This window comes from Mya arenaria, chromosome 14, assembly GCF_026914265.1.
Source record: "Mya arenaria isolate MELC-2E11 chromosome 14, ASM2691426v1".
Classification (NCBI taxonomy): domain Eukaryota; kingdom Metazoa; phylum Mollusca; class Bivalvia; order Myida; family Myidae; genus Mya; species Mya arenaria.
In genome coordinates, this window is record NC_069135.1 from 16,980,604 (window position 1) to 16,994,480 (window position 13,877).

A 13,877-nucleotide genomic window follows, 5' to 3' on the forward strand; every position below is an offset into this window, starting at 1 on the left:
TATGGAAAGTGGTCTCATATGCATTGATAGTGGTCTCATATGTATGGAAAGTGGTCTCATATGCATTGATAGTGGTCTCATATGCATTGTTAGTGGTCTCATATGTATGGAAAGTGGTCTCATATGCATTGATAGTGGTCTCATATGTATGGAAAGTGGTCTCATATGCATTGATAGTGGTCTCATATGTATGGAAAGTGGTCTCATATGCATGGATAGTGGTCTCATATGCATTGTTAGTGGTCTCATATGTATGGAAAGTGGTCTCATATGCATTGATAGTGATCTCATATGTATGGAAAGTGGTCTCATATGTATAGAAAGTGGTCTCATATGCATGGATAGTGGTCTCATATGTATAGAAAGTGGTCTCATATGTATGGAAAGTGGTCTCATATGTATGGATAGTGGTCTCATATGCATTGTTAGTGGTCTCATATGTATGGAAAGTGGTCTCATATGCATTGTTAGTGGTCTCATATGTATGGAAAGTGGTCTCATATGCATTGATAGTGATCTCATATGCATTGATAGTGGTCTCATATGTATAGAAAGTGGTCTCATATGTATGGAAAGTGGTCTCATATGTATGGCTAGTGGTCTCATATGTATAGATAGTGATCTCATATGCATTGATAGTGGTCTCATATGTATAGAAAGTGGTCTCATATGTATGGAAAGTGGTCTCATATGCATTGATAGTGGTCTCATATGCATTGTTAGTGGTCTCATATGTATGGAAAGTGGTCTCATATGCATTGTTAGTGGTCTCATATGTATGGAAAGTGGTCTCATATGTATAGATAGTGATCTCATATGCATTGATAGTGGTCTCATATGTATAGAAAGTGGTCTCATATGTATGGAAAGTGGTCTCATATGTATGGAAAGTGGTCTCATAATATGCATTGATAGTGGTCTCATATGTATGGAAAGTGGTCTCATATGCATTGATAGTGGTCTCATATGTATGGAAAGTGGTCTTCCTCTTACCTTTTGCATCCCTTGGAGTTTTGGGTTTCTCTTGCACCCGCGGGTCCTGTTTTCTCCAGCGATGCATAAGGTAGATCCACACAGCTGCTCCAATTAACAGCACTCCAGCCACCAGTATGCCAATAAACCAACCATAATTGGACCCAATGGCCCGGGCAGCAGCTGAAAGGGTAATATCACAATGAATGTACGGCTAGATATCTTTAGATATTTTTTCATCTTATATATTAACAGTTTTATTATACTGTAATCAACACACTTTATTAAACCTGACTGTATAACTTTCCAACAATCTAAGTACACTTAATTGAACCTGACTCTGTAAATATCCTAAAGCTTAAAGCTGCACTCTCACAGATATCATTTTTACAACTTTTTTTTATTTTTTGTCTTGGAAAAAGCAATTTTTTGCGTAAATATCTGCAAACCAATGATATTAAATTGCTGACAAAAAATCAGATCGTAGATTTTCATATTTCCGTTCGATGGCTTAAACTGTTACTAACGGTTTAAGAAAAATGCATAAAACATCCATTTTTGAACTTAAATATAAAAATCTGCGAACTATTTTTTGTCAGCAGTCTTATATAACTGGTTTCCATGGATTTTCGCAAAAATTGGCTCGTTCCAAGACAAAAAAAAAAGTTGTCAAAATGTTCAATCTGTGAGAGTGCAGCTTTAAGTACCGTACCCTTAATTGAACCTGACTGTACAATTATACTAAAACCTAAGTACATGTAATTGAACCGGACTATTATTATCCTAGAACCGAAGTAAACTTAATTGAACCTGATTGTATAACTATCCAAGAACCGAAGAACACTTAATTGAACCTGATTGTATAACTATCCAAGAACCGAAGAACACTTAATTGAACCTGATTGTATAACTATCCAAGAACCGAAGAACACTTAATTGAACCTGATTGTATAACTATCCAAGAACCGAAGAACACTTAATTGAACCTGATTGTATAACTATCCAAGAACCGAAGAACACTTAATTGAACCTGATTGTATAACTATCCAAGAACAGAAGTACACTTAAGTGAACCTAACAGTACAACTATCCTAGAGCCTTGGGATATCCATTTTAAAATCATACAACTATGGAACAGAAATCGTAACAGAAAATGTCATAATAATTTCTGAAGTTATTTAGGTTCCAATACATAGTTGATGTTTTAATTTATTGAACAAAAACTTCATAAATCAGTATAAGAAAGTTGTTATGATAAAATGAAAACTACAGGGACATGCCTAGTAGCCCAAACATGGTTTTATGATTTAAAAGGCACAAAGCAAAGGCCCAGCAGACACTAATCTAAATCATTACCAAAGCCTACAGTTCCAACGTTCTGAACCTCGCTGCTGGCCCTGTACAAGCCATCATAAGCTGTGACCCTGACCTCGTAGTATGTGCCCCGTTCAAGTCCATTAATGGCCTTGTAGTTGTTGATGATCTCATCTGTAGACCTCTGCCAGTCAGAATGCCCTGAAAAAACACAGGTAACTTCTGTAAAAGTTGTTAGAGTAGGGTAGGTCACCAAAAAAGACCAACAGGTAAATAAGGTTGGAGAAATAGGGTAAGTCAAATAAGTAAAAGCTGGTAGGTAAACATAGAGCTTAAAAATTGGTGATGAAATTTTAGAATTTTAGCTAATATTATAAATCTATGACTCTAACAACATGAAATAACATAAAATGTAGTTGTTATATAGATTGATATATGATTGATATATAGTCTGGATTAATTAGAGATCATCTAATCATCTGAGGACATGTTTTCTCGCAAAATGTTGCCACAAACGTGTAATACATGTAGCCAAATATCTTAGATATTTGGATTGAATAAACAGACATTACCAAACCAAAAGTAGTTTACTTAGCTTTATCCTAAAAAAATGACTTAAATATGTTCCAGAAAATAGGGCTTGTTAATATACTGTCCCTAATAACTTTGTAATGGTTTTCATGACTACTATGACTTCATGTTTTACCTTCCTTCCTGTACTCCACGTAGTGCACAATGTGTTTGCCAAAGTAGGCATCTGGGACCCAGGTCACATTGAAACTGTTCTCATGTACATTGTAGATCTCAAACTTGGGCGTGCCAATAGCTGAAGCATGTAAAAAATATAATGATGTAGATAAAAAACTAAATGGTCAGTCGCAGGCTTTCACTTCCGCCTACCGTCAAGATGAAGGGTAATTGTGGTCAATATTTGATATGTATGACTATACTGATCATTTTGAAGACACTTTAAAAAAAGTTTGATAGATGGGGAAAAATTATTACTTAATATGCAGGGTTTCCAAAAAGATGTGTACCTGGTGCATCCAATAGGACATTTAATGTATTATACATTTTAATGTATATAAACAGAATAAAATGGTCATCTTGCCACCTGTTTTAAAGGACACTACCCCCCCCCCCCTAACCTGGCATTTATATGATATATAAATGTCATAAAAATGTCTTATATCATAAATCATATTTCGTCAGCATGAAATAATGTCATTAAATATTTTTGATAAATAACTCATGTAATAACTTTTGCTCCGACGTCATAACTGAAAAGCGTCAAAAGTGAGTGTTGTTTACATGTTTATGTATTTAGCACTGTAAATAATCAAATAAGTATCTTTGATATAAATAGAAACTTTTGTTGTCATTCATTACAAAATTTATTGACTTACTTATTTTAGTTTTAAAAGTTTGCTAGGCATATTTTTTTATTCTTTGAATATTTAATCAGTTTTTGTATTTGAATGATTATAAGTACTCCTGTAATATTTTATAGAGATATATTCTCAATATCAAAGAAAAATCTAACTTAAACACGGCTGCGGACTCTTATCTTTGATATCAGGGAGCCATTCTGGCACACTGTAACAGCCTCAGTTGAAATTCATCACACATTTCCTGACTCTTGACATCTACTCCATTATAGTGTCTAATTTTAGAACACTAGTTTTCCAACACTTAACTCTCTACTTGTTCAACCAGTGACCAACAAAAATCTACTGAAAAGCTTGATATCATAAGAAATTTTGGTAAACCAATAAACAAGAGGCACATCAGTGCCTGTGCTCCACTGGCCAAAAGGTTCAAGCAAAGACCACCTAACGAACATTTTCGTCAAGTTTCATAGAAATACAATCATCAATTTTTGAGGAGAAGTTATTTACAATTTTTTTTTACTTTAATAGCTCTGGCTGCCATGTTGTGCAGTGGACCGAAATGATTTGGGCAATTTGAGTAAAGGAGCACCAAACAAACATTTCTGTCAAGTTTTATCGAAAAAAGGTCATCGGTTTCGACGACAAGTCGTATAAAGTTTTTTTTTATTTTTTAGCTCTGGCAGCCATGGTGTGCAGTGGACTGGAACCATTTAACAAATTTTGGTTAATGACCACCCAAGGAACATTTCTGTCAAGTTTCATCAAAATCTGATCATCGGTTAACATTTAATCTGAATAGATTATGAAGCAAATATCTAACCTGAACAAGAACTGACGAGATAGAATCGACTTGGTGTTTCACTTACACTTTTCGGCCATTTAAGTTACTAAAAATAGCTGTTTCATAAACTTTCAGAATGTCACTTAAAAGAAAATTAATGTTCAGTCTATATATACTTTCCTATGTATAAATGTAAGGTTTTTAAATTGATCTTTTTGTGAGAACTTTATGCTTATATGTTTACTCATAAATTATTATTGTTTAAAAATTATTTAAAGATGCTATACGTGAAAAATTAAGACATTATTTTTTTTTCTATTAAAGGGAGGTAATTCAGTAGTAAAATGTAATCAAAGCTATTAAAGCATGGCATTTCTTTTCTAACCATGTTGATATTATTACAGTCTTTTCAAGCAAGATGCCTTTTGTTTTTACATAGTACCCATAGGTTCTGAAAAACAAGGAGCACTATTCCCAACAGAAGGATGTCACTCCCTATCACTGCATGAGCATCATAATAAAGAAATGTTTACTCAAACTGCAAGCTGCTCAATTGAAATAGGTATTTACCTTAAGCATACAGTTTTATAATGTGGCAAAATAGTCGGACTACTAGATTGTCATTCGGACTAGTAAAATATGCCATTATGCTAGTCCAACTGGCTAGTAGGTTAAAATGTTTTTCGTGAAGACTGCGGACGAGAAGTCCTTAAAGGTTTTTCTATTTTTAACTCTCGCAGCCATGTTGTGCGGCGGACCGGAACCATTTGGGCAATTTTGGTTAAAGGGCATCCCGATGAACATTTATGTAAAGTTTCATCAAAATCTGATAATCGGTTTCTGAGAAGATGTAGTTTAACGTTTTTTTCTATTCTTAGCTCTGGTGCCCATGTTGTGCAGCAGACCAGAACTGTTTGGGCTATTTTGGTTAAGGACTACCCAAGTAACATTTCTGTCAAGTTTCATTGCAATACGATCATCGGTTTCTGAGGAGAAGTCGTTTAAAGGTTTTTCTATTTTTACCTCTGGGGGCCATCTTGTGCAGTGGACCGAAACCATTGAAGCAAATTTGATAAAGGACCATCCAAGGAACATTTCTGTTAAGTTTCATCAAAATCTGATCATCGGTTTCTGAGAAGATGTTCTTTAAAGGTTTTTCTATTTTTTTGCCCTGGCAGCCATGTTGTGCAGCGGACCGGAACCATTTGAGCAATTTTGGTTAAGGACCACCCAAGGAACATTACTGTCAAGTTTCATCAAAATCTGCCGAACCGTTTCAGAGGAGATGTCGTTTAAAGATTTTGCTATTTTTAGCTCTGGCGGCCATATTGTGCAATGGACTGGAACCATTTGAGCAATTTTGGTAAAGGACCACCAAAGGAACATTCCTGTGAAGTTTTGTCAAAATCCGCTTATCAGTTTCAGAGGAGATGTCGTTTAAAGTAAAAGTTTACGCACGCACGCACGCACGCACGCACTCACGACGGACAATCTGTGACGACATAAGCTCCATGGCCTTCGGCCAGTGGAGCTAAAAAACTGAATGGTTTACATTTAAGTCAATTAATCATATTGGCAAAACATTTATTAAACATGTGTGTTTAATAAATGTTTTACTAATATGATTCAATGACTTAAAAGCAAAATAAGTTCATGCTTCTATGAGTAGGTAGGTTAATAATGGCTGTATACCCATGACACATGTCCACTTCTTTAGAATTACAATTTACTTCTCTGCTTGCAAGACAAAATTTATCATGATTTCAGATTATTAACTCATATGTAGACGTCATAAAATATATGCATACACTATAGATCATATCTAAAAGAAAAAAAAAATCTGGATCAAATTATCACCTTATCGAAACGTCTGTTTTTTTACAAAAGATAAACATAAAGGACACTCAGTTGGGTTACACTTTCACACCAACCAGCCACCCATCTGGCAGACAAAACCTTGATTAAGAGGACAACTGTCATATGTTGCATTATTGTTGCTTCTCAGAGAATCCTGTTTAAAACAGGTAAGACAGTAGTATGGACCATACTTGTGACACAAAGTGAATATGTTAGATCTGATGATAATCCTGATAAAAAAAACTTTATAGAACATCAATCATATTCAAACATTTACAAAGAATATTTGGCATGAATATGTTGAACTCACCAGCCTTTTCAGTTGTTGAAGCCTCAATAAATGATCCCTCTCCACGTCCAAACTGTGTGCGTGCATACACGTGTATCCGATACTTCATGTTGGGCAAGAGACCACTCAGCACCGCACTCACAGAATTGGGGTCATTTATCTGTTCACTGCGGTCATGTAGGGAGCCAAGGGCTAGGCCATCAACTAGAAGAAAGATAGACCATAGTGTTCATTATTGAAAAGAACCTTATTACGTCAATTTAATGTATGCTTTACTTGTAATTAATACATTGATTTTCTGATCCTTATGCCAAATCTAACCAGTCTGGTAGGCGATGTCATATCCCCTGATGATGCCATTTCTGTCTTCATTTAGGGGAGGCAACCACACCAGGGTGAAAGAGTTACTGCTCCGGATTCTCGCCTCCAGCATGTTCACTGGGCCAGGCACTGAAAAATCATACATACAAAGTAATTCCTAGATAAGACACTCATTTGACTTTGAAAACTTTTAGCACTTTATGTATTAGATAGTCAATAACCAAGGCCTAAATACGATAATGTCATATGCCGTAACAACACAACACAAACCTCCTTCATAAGTTGTAAAAGTTATCGGATCTGAAGGTCGGCCAACATAGAAGTTGTTGGTAACACAGATCTGGAGGCTGATGGCTGCATTCTGGGGCAAGTTACGCATAATGTAGCTGGACTTTATGGACTGACTACCCGCAGGGACTTCCTTGGGCAGGACCTCAACCCATGACACCTCTCTCTCCTGGAACGTGCTCATTTTCTCGTCTACTCGCCAAAACTGAACCTGGTTAGTGAGTAAAGTGAGATGGTAGCTGAGAGTTTCAAATCAGTTTGAAAGATTTTTCAGTTGGAAAAACCTTTTAAATAGGACTTTTGTGAATGTATGATCTTGAAATGACAATTGCTAAAAGTATTCCTTTATATGTATCAAAACATTCAAATTCTGCATATTCATTTAAATGAAAAAGTAACTTTAATAAAATGACCATTAAAGCCACCAAAAGGCAATGAGCAGTTATCTCAATCCCCTTACCTTGAAAGCCCTGAACTCTCCGTGTATCTGTGCGATGGCTCCAGATTCCTCAAGCCAGATTTTGTCCCAGGTCCAGGTCAGCTTGACTGTCGATGCAGAGATATCGGACACCTCCACATTCTTCACTATCGCTCCAGGTACTTAACAACATAGATGCAGTATTAAGGTAAGGTATCACTAAATGTCTCAACACTACCATGTAAATAAGTGCATTGTAATATATAGATATACTCTTAACAATGATATTGCAAAACCTAACTTCATTTACATTCCAAGTTTACTTTTGGTTTAAAAAGTTAAAATTTTCAAGAAGTACCTATAATAATTTCAACAATGCAGCTAGTAGATGGATCAAGTGCCCATAGATCCAAACATAAAGTGGCAAAACTTACCATCTTCATAAGAATACAGAGTCTTTTCCTGTGCCTCTGTGGTGGAATCTCCAATGCTGTTTTTAGCCTGGACCCTTACTGCATACGGGAAGTAAGGGTCTGTTGCCATGTGTTCCAGTGTGTTGTTCATCCAGTTATCCACATTATAGGTGGTTCCCTGCGCAATGCTGCCACGTTGTCGTACGGTCACCTGGTACTTGAAGCCGGGGCCATTGTGTTCTAGAAGGTTCATTGGCTAGGGGAATAGAAATTGCATGAAATCTCTAGTTTATCAATTATACCTGCAATGTGAATTTTTTTTCCTCATGAAGTGTAACTTCATTGTATTGAATAATTCAACAAGACATAAAATTGTTCTACAAATAAACTCTGCAATATTTTACACACAAAAAAAATATACTGATATGACAATTCTTATTACGTCTTCTTATTTACAAGAACTTCATTTCAAACCATATTTATAACCCATACCCTCAAAAAATGTTTAAAAATCTTAATGTTACATATTTTTTATCTTAAACCAACAGGAATGTCATTGGTGCAAATGATGGTTAAACAATGAATAACACTTGTATTAGAGTACCATCCTTTAAAACCCACTTTACAAGACATATACAATCTTCAGAAATTATAACTAGAACTCCGCGAGTCAGATGTGTAGCCTGACAAATTATTCACTGTCGACATTATAGCTGTTAGACTGGCATTTTATTCATTTATAGACAATGATGTTGCCATTTAACTTTCAAGTGTAGGTGGCATTTGATAGTTTACAAGATATGCCACGGACAAAACCTAAGCAAGAAAATTAACAAAGGGCAATAACTCTAAAAATATGGCAGCAAGAGTAATGGTTCTTGTGCGCTGCACTTGCCCTCAATGAGATCTATCTAGCTATGAAGTTTCAAGTTGATACCTCTTATATTCTTCAAGGTATGCCCCGGACAAAACTTTAAGCATGAAAATTAACAAAGGACAATAACTCTAAAAATATGGAAGCAAGAGTAACAGTTCTTGTGCACTGCACTTGCCCTCAATTAGATCTATCTACATATGAAATTTCAAGTTGATTCCACTAATAGTTTAGGAGATATACCATAGACAAGTGAAAATGGGACCCGGACGCCGCCACCGACAAAAGTAACCCCTATATGTTGTCTTTTCAAGCCACACAAAAACACTATTATGTCCAACAGCTTACAATCCATTCAATCTTTAGGAATCCCTTCCTGTCTCCTATGGACCTGACATTCTGTGGGTTCTTGTTTGGAGCCTCTGGGTTGGTTTTACACACAGTGGGGGTGTGGTAGCTGGAAGTACTGGCACCAATTTTGTTGGTTGCGATCACCCGGAATGTGTAGTTGGCATAGGGACTGAGTGAGATGGTGGCTGTGTTTTGTGTGTAGTCCACTGTTTCCACAGAGACCCACTGGTCCGGGTTGAAGGTTGTGTTGTACTGGACAATAAAGTGGATGACTGGGGCATTGTTCTCGATACCCTTCACCCACTTGATGTCCGCCTTCTTCTCTCGACAACGGTCAATCTCCACACTGGATGGAGGGTCAGGTCGATCTGAAATTGCAAAAAATGCTTCATTATGAAATGGTCAAAACTTCTAAATTAGTTGAGGAAAATATAAAGACCTTTTACATTGTAAAACCATCTGTTAATATAAGCAATCAGTCCGTAACAGGAAATATAGAGCAGTGGTCACATCAAAATCGTAAGGGCCTCTTAAACAATAAATACAATTAAACTGTTCAGTGCAGCATTTCGACTATTCAACTGATGAAATCTTAAAACAAAAACATTGATGTGATTGCACATTTCTATACTGAAATTTTAATGTGACAGGAAATTATACAAAATTCTATTAAAATGCAAAGGACTCTTACAGTCATGTACAAAGTAAGTGCATGCAATGTGCAAACTATTTTTACTGTCCACAATCAATTAAAAGAATTTGATTGATCAAAGACTCCTTGATTGAATTTTAAAATTTTCAATACATAACTTTTTAATTTTTTCTTAAATATAAAAATGTAGGCAGAAATCTGTGGGAATAGGACAACAGATGTTCTTAAAATACAAGTGGTCTTACACACTACTTTGGGCCATACTGCATTTAAAAGTCTGGCAAATCAGCCCCTTAATGCAGACAGACCTTGGCTAACACCTTCATCCATATAATACCTTTAATGCCTTCAGTAGTGTGTAATATTAATGCATTAAACGATGACCAGCATAAACATATGACCGTCAATAGCGTATAATATTAATGATTGAATCACTGACCATCATAAACATAATATGACTTTCAGTAATGTGTAATATTAATGCATGAATCTATGACCATCATAAACATTTGGATCAAGTATATCTCCTTTTCTCTTTTCCAATGAAGATACAACTTAATACAGCACAAGAATCCTCCTTGTTAAAAAAGTGCAAGTAAATTAAAATCAGGTACTGTAACTAATGATATTAGATATTTGAACATTTAGTTTATATCTGTTAATTACCTTTAACAGTCAAGAAAGCAAATGCCCTGTCCTCATCAAGGCCATTGGTAATGACACAAGTGTAAACCCCAGAATCTCTCACAATGGCGCCAGCGATGGTCAGTGAGTTGTCCTGGAAGTTCTGGGTCATCCTGTGCTCATTGGTGGACATTTGTTTCCCATCTTTCTCCCAGTACACTAACATATTTCCTGCCTCATCAAAGTCAGTGGAGCCAGAACATGTGAACTTGGCATCCCGGCCAGCTCCTACTTCCAGATCCATTGGATATTGCTCAATACGAGTCTTTCCTACAGAATAAATATGCAGCCTTATTTGAAATGAACTCATTACTAAGAGCACTGGATGTGGGCCAAATGGCCCAATGTTTGTCTCAATCCTATAAATATTAAAGACAAAGTTATGGACCTTGAAGCAGTGTTTTATCTCTGGCAAAATGTGAACCAAATTTTATAAAATTATTTTCAAGGTAAAGGTTTGCCCACAACCCTGACACCTAAGGCAAAACCAAGGCTGTCACAATACCATAACTTTTGTTTTCAAACAAGTTACTAATAAAGAAGAATCTCACTCAAACTCTTTCACAGCCATACTTCAGGATTCAAAAATAAAATATAGCAACACACAAATCAATGTATTGAATATTTACTTGATGGTATCTTTTAGGATTAAACTTCTCTTCCTCTTTGGTTTTTATATACTTAAGTTTTCAAACAAATATTTGAAATTAGACATTTATGGAAAGGCAAACCTAAATTCCTTTCGGCTAAAAATCATTTGAAAGCTCTCAAATTTAGATTTGGAGACAGCCACAAAAACATTATACCAGCTCAGTCTGGTAAATATTTAAAGCACTGTAATACATAACAGAGCACTTAAATTTCTTACTTCGTATCTGCATTTTGCAGATAGAGGAGGTTACGTCCTTGGCAAACTTGTTACTCGCCTGGCATCTGTAGTCCCCCGCATCCGCCATCACAACATTCTAAAACATTCAATTAACTACCAATTTGCATTTGGTACCATTCCTTTCAAGAATTGATGATCAGATTTATTTTCCTCCTTTTTGAAAACCAAGAAACAAAAGAAAGAGTATTTCTAGCATATTAGCATGCAATTATAGTTTAGTCGAAATACTACACATAGACCAACTTAAAATGGTTTCTGTTTTTAATCTATTGCATAATACCAGGATCTTGTACAATGCACATAGACAAATAATACAGTTTGCAGAACTTTTCATCCTCTTTAGCAGATGCCAAAATTCAGCTATTTCCCAATAGAGGTGCAACGATTTGCTCCGATGCATTGAAAAAAACGGTTTTAAACTCACCAATTCGATTCAAAAGGGAAACCCCAAAATTTGATTGGATCCGAATATACATGCTACAAAATGACCCGTTGTATTCACATTCTAAACATGTCGACTTTTGTTACACAGCATGTGATTGGTTAATAGTAAATCTGGCATCCAATCAATACTAGAGTGTTATTCTTACTAGCCTAGTAACATGGCGTCTCCCTCATTGAAAGATACTCCTAACAAGAGGCCCAAAAGGGCCTATGCTCTACTGGCATGGCATTTGTGGTCATATCAATCTACAGCATGTATGTATGGGTAAAAGGCAACAGACATATAGTTTATGTTTTGTGTTTGGGTTACCTGAAAACGTAGCACGTTCAACATCTGAGCCCAGAAAGTATTGTAAGCAGATTAGTTGCATGAACTATTTTAATATGTGCCAAGTAAAAGTCATCTGACAAAAAAAAAATGCTTTCAAAACTGTACTCATAGTAAAAATTTCTGTAGTTTTAAAAGTTAAAAAAGTTGGTCAAAAGGTCAAAGTCAAGGGCATCCTAGGACAACATTGATCAATTTGAACAAACATTCACAATCAATTGTGCTGAGATGGATGCACGAACAAACAAAAAGATTTTCAAACCTTTCCAGATTTATGTTTACCAAACCTGTGAACCCTGGGTGTGGCCAGTAATGACACCAGGTGCATAACTTAAACATTCACAACCAATTTTGTTAAGATGAATGCGCAAACTACAGAACTTAAAGCTAAAAAATGGCCTTTGGGCTTTCAACAAGAACAAGGCAGAGTAATTCACAAAATCAACTGCAGAAGCAAAAAGCAAATTGTCTCTCAAAATCCTAGACTTGCAAATTGCAAAAATGGGCGGATCTGGCTGGTTTTCGAAAGGAACCGAGCTCTAATGGATATCTAGATACTGTACAAGTTTCATTGAGATACAATCAAAACTGAAGACTGTATCGTGTTCACAACCAATTGTTTACAGACACACGAACGCACAACCGCACGGATGCACATACTACGTACACATTACATCGCATAAGCTCTTCTGGCCTCTGGCCAGTAGAGCTAAAAAACTAAAAATCAAGAGAGTGGGCACATTTCGAGTTCAGCGAGGGATTGATACAAAAAGCAACTTGTAAAATTTATCTTGATGACTTTAATTATCCAAGTTAGATAACTGGCAACTCGACTTATCTCATGCAGCATTTGAAAAGGAAACACTACCTCTGTGTGTCCAAAAGTCTGTCAAATTCGACATGTACAGAAATACACCACACATTTATAACAGAAACCATCTGTTAATAACATTTAAATGAACAAGAGCTGTCACAGAGACAGTGCGCTCAACTATTCCGCCGCTTTTCGGTGTATGGATTGAAAAGTTTTGGCTAAACATGCATGGATCACTGTTGGATTAGATTTCAATGCAATACACGATGTGCTAAGATATTTACATAAATTGAATTGGGAAATATTCCAGGTGGTACGCAAATCTTAACGTAAATTTTAAGTTGAAAAAGGGGCATAATTTTGTCAAATTGCTTGATACAGTTACCTCCTCATGTGTACAAGTTGGGGGCATGATGGTGAACAAGCGGGCAAAGTTTCAAAGCCAGATGTCAATGGAATTTGAAAATATTAGAGGTGGTACGCAAACTTTAACGTAAATTAAAAGTCGAAAAAGGGGCATTATTTTGTCAAAATGCTTGAGTTACCTCCTCCTGTGTACGGGTTGGGGGCATGATGGTGAACAAGTGTGCAAAGTTTCAAAGCCATATGTCAATGGACTTTGAAAATATTTGAGGTGTTACGCAAACTTTAACGTAAATTCTAAGAAGAAAAAGAGGCATAATTTTGTCAAAATGCTTGATAGAGTTACCTCCTCCTATATACAGGTTGGGTGCATGATGGTGAACAAGTGTGCAAAGTTTCAAAGCCATATGTGAATGGACTTTGAAACTATTTGA

At 36.0% G+C, this 13,877-nt stretch overlaps 1 protein-coding gene across 3 annotated transcripts in view; it reads right to left on the reverse strand.

The window, feature by feature from the left end:
- The window catches only part of LOC128218473 (neuroglian-like), a 37,934-nt gene that overhangs the window by 7,291 nt on the left and 16,766 nt on the right, over positions 1 to 13,877 (reverse strand). For all 3 annotated transcript variants that reach the window (XM_052926144.1, XM_052926143.1, XM_052926145.1), the window contains exons 12-22: positions 11,474 to 11,570; positions 10,588 to 10,875; positions 9,267 to 9,637; positions 8,066 to 8,300; positions 7,674 to 7,813; positions 7,196 to 7,424; positions 6,926 to 7,054; positions 6,626 to 6,808; positions 2,993 to 3,112; positions 2,329 to 2,487; positions 994 to 1,155 (exon numbers count right to left, since the gene is read on the reverse strand). In XM_052926144.1, coding sequence (XP_052782104.1) covers positions 994 to 1,155; positions 2,329 to 2,487; positions 2,993 to 3,112; positions 6,626 to 6,808; positions 6,926 to 7,054; positions 7,196 to 7,424; positions 7,674 to 7,813; positions 8,066 to 8,300; positions 9,267 to 9,637; positions 10,588 to 10,875; positions 11,474 to 11,570 — 2,113 coding nt within the window. The remainder of the gene's footprint in view (positions 1 to 993; positions 1,156 to 2,328; positions 2,488 to 2,992; positions 3,113 to 6,625; positions 6,809 to 6,925; positions 7,055 to 7,195; positions 7,425 to 7,673; positions 7,814 to 8,065; positions 8,301 to 9,266; positions 9,638 to 10,587; positions 10,876 to 11,473; positions 11,571 to 13,877) is intronic.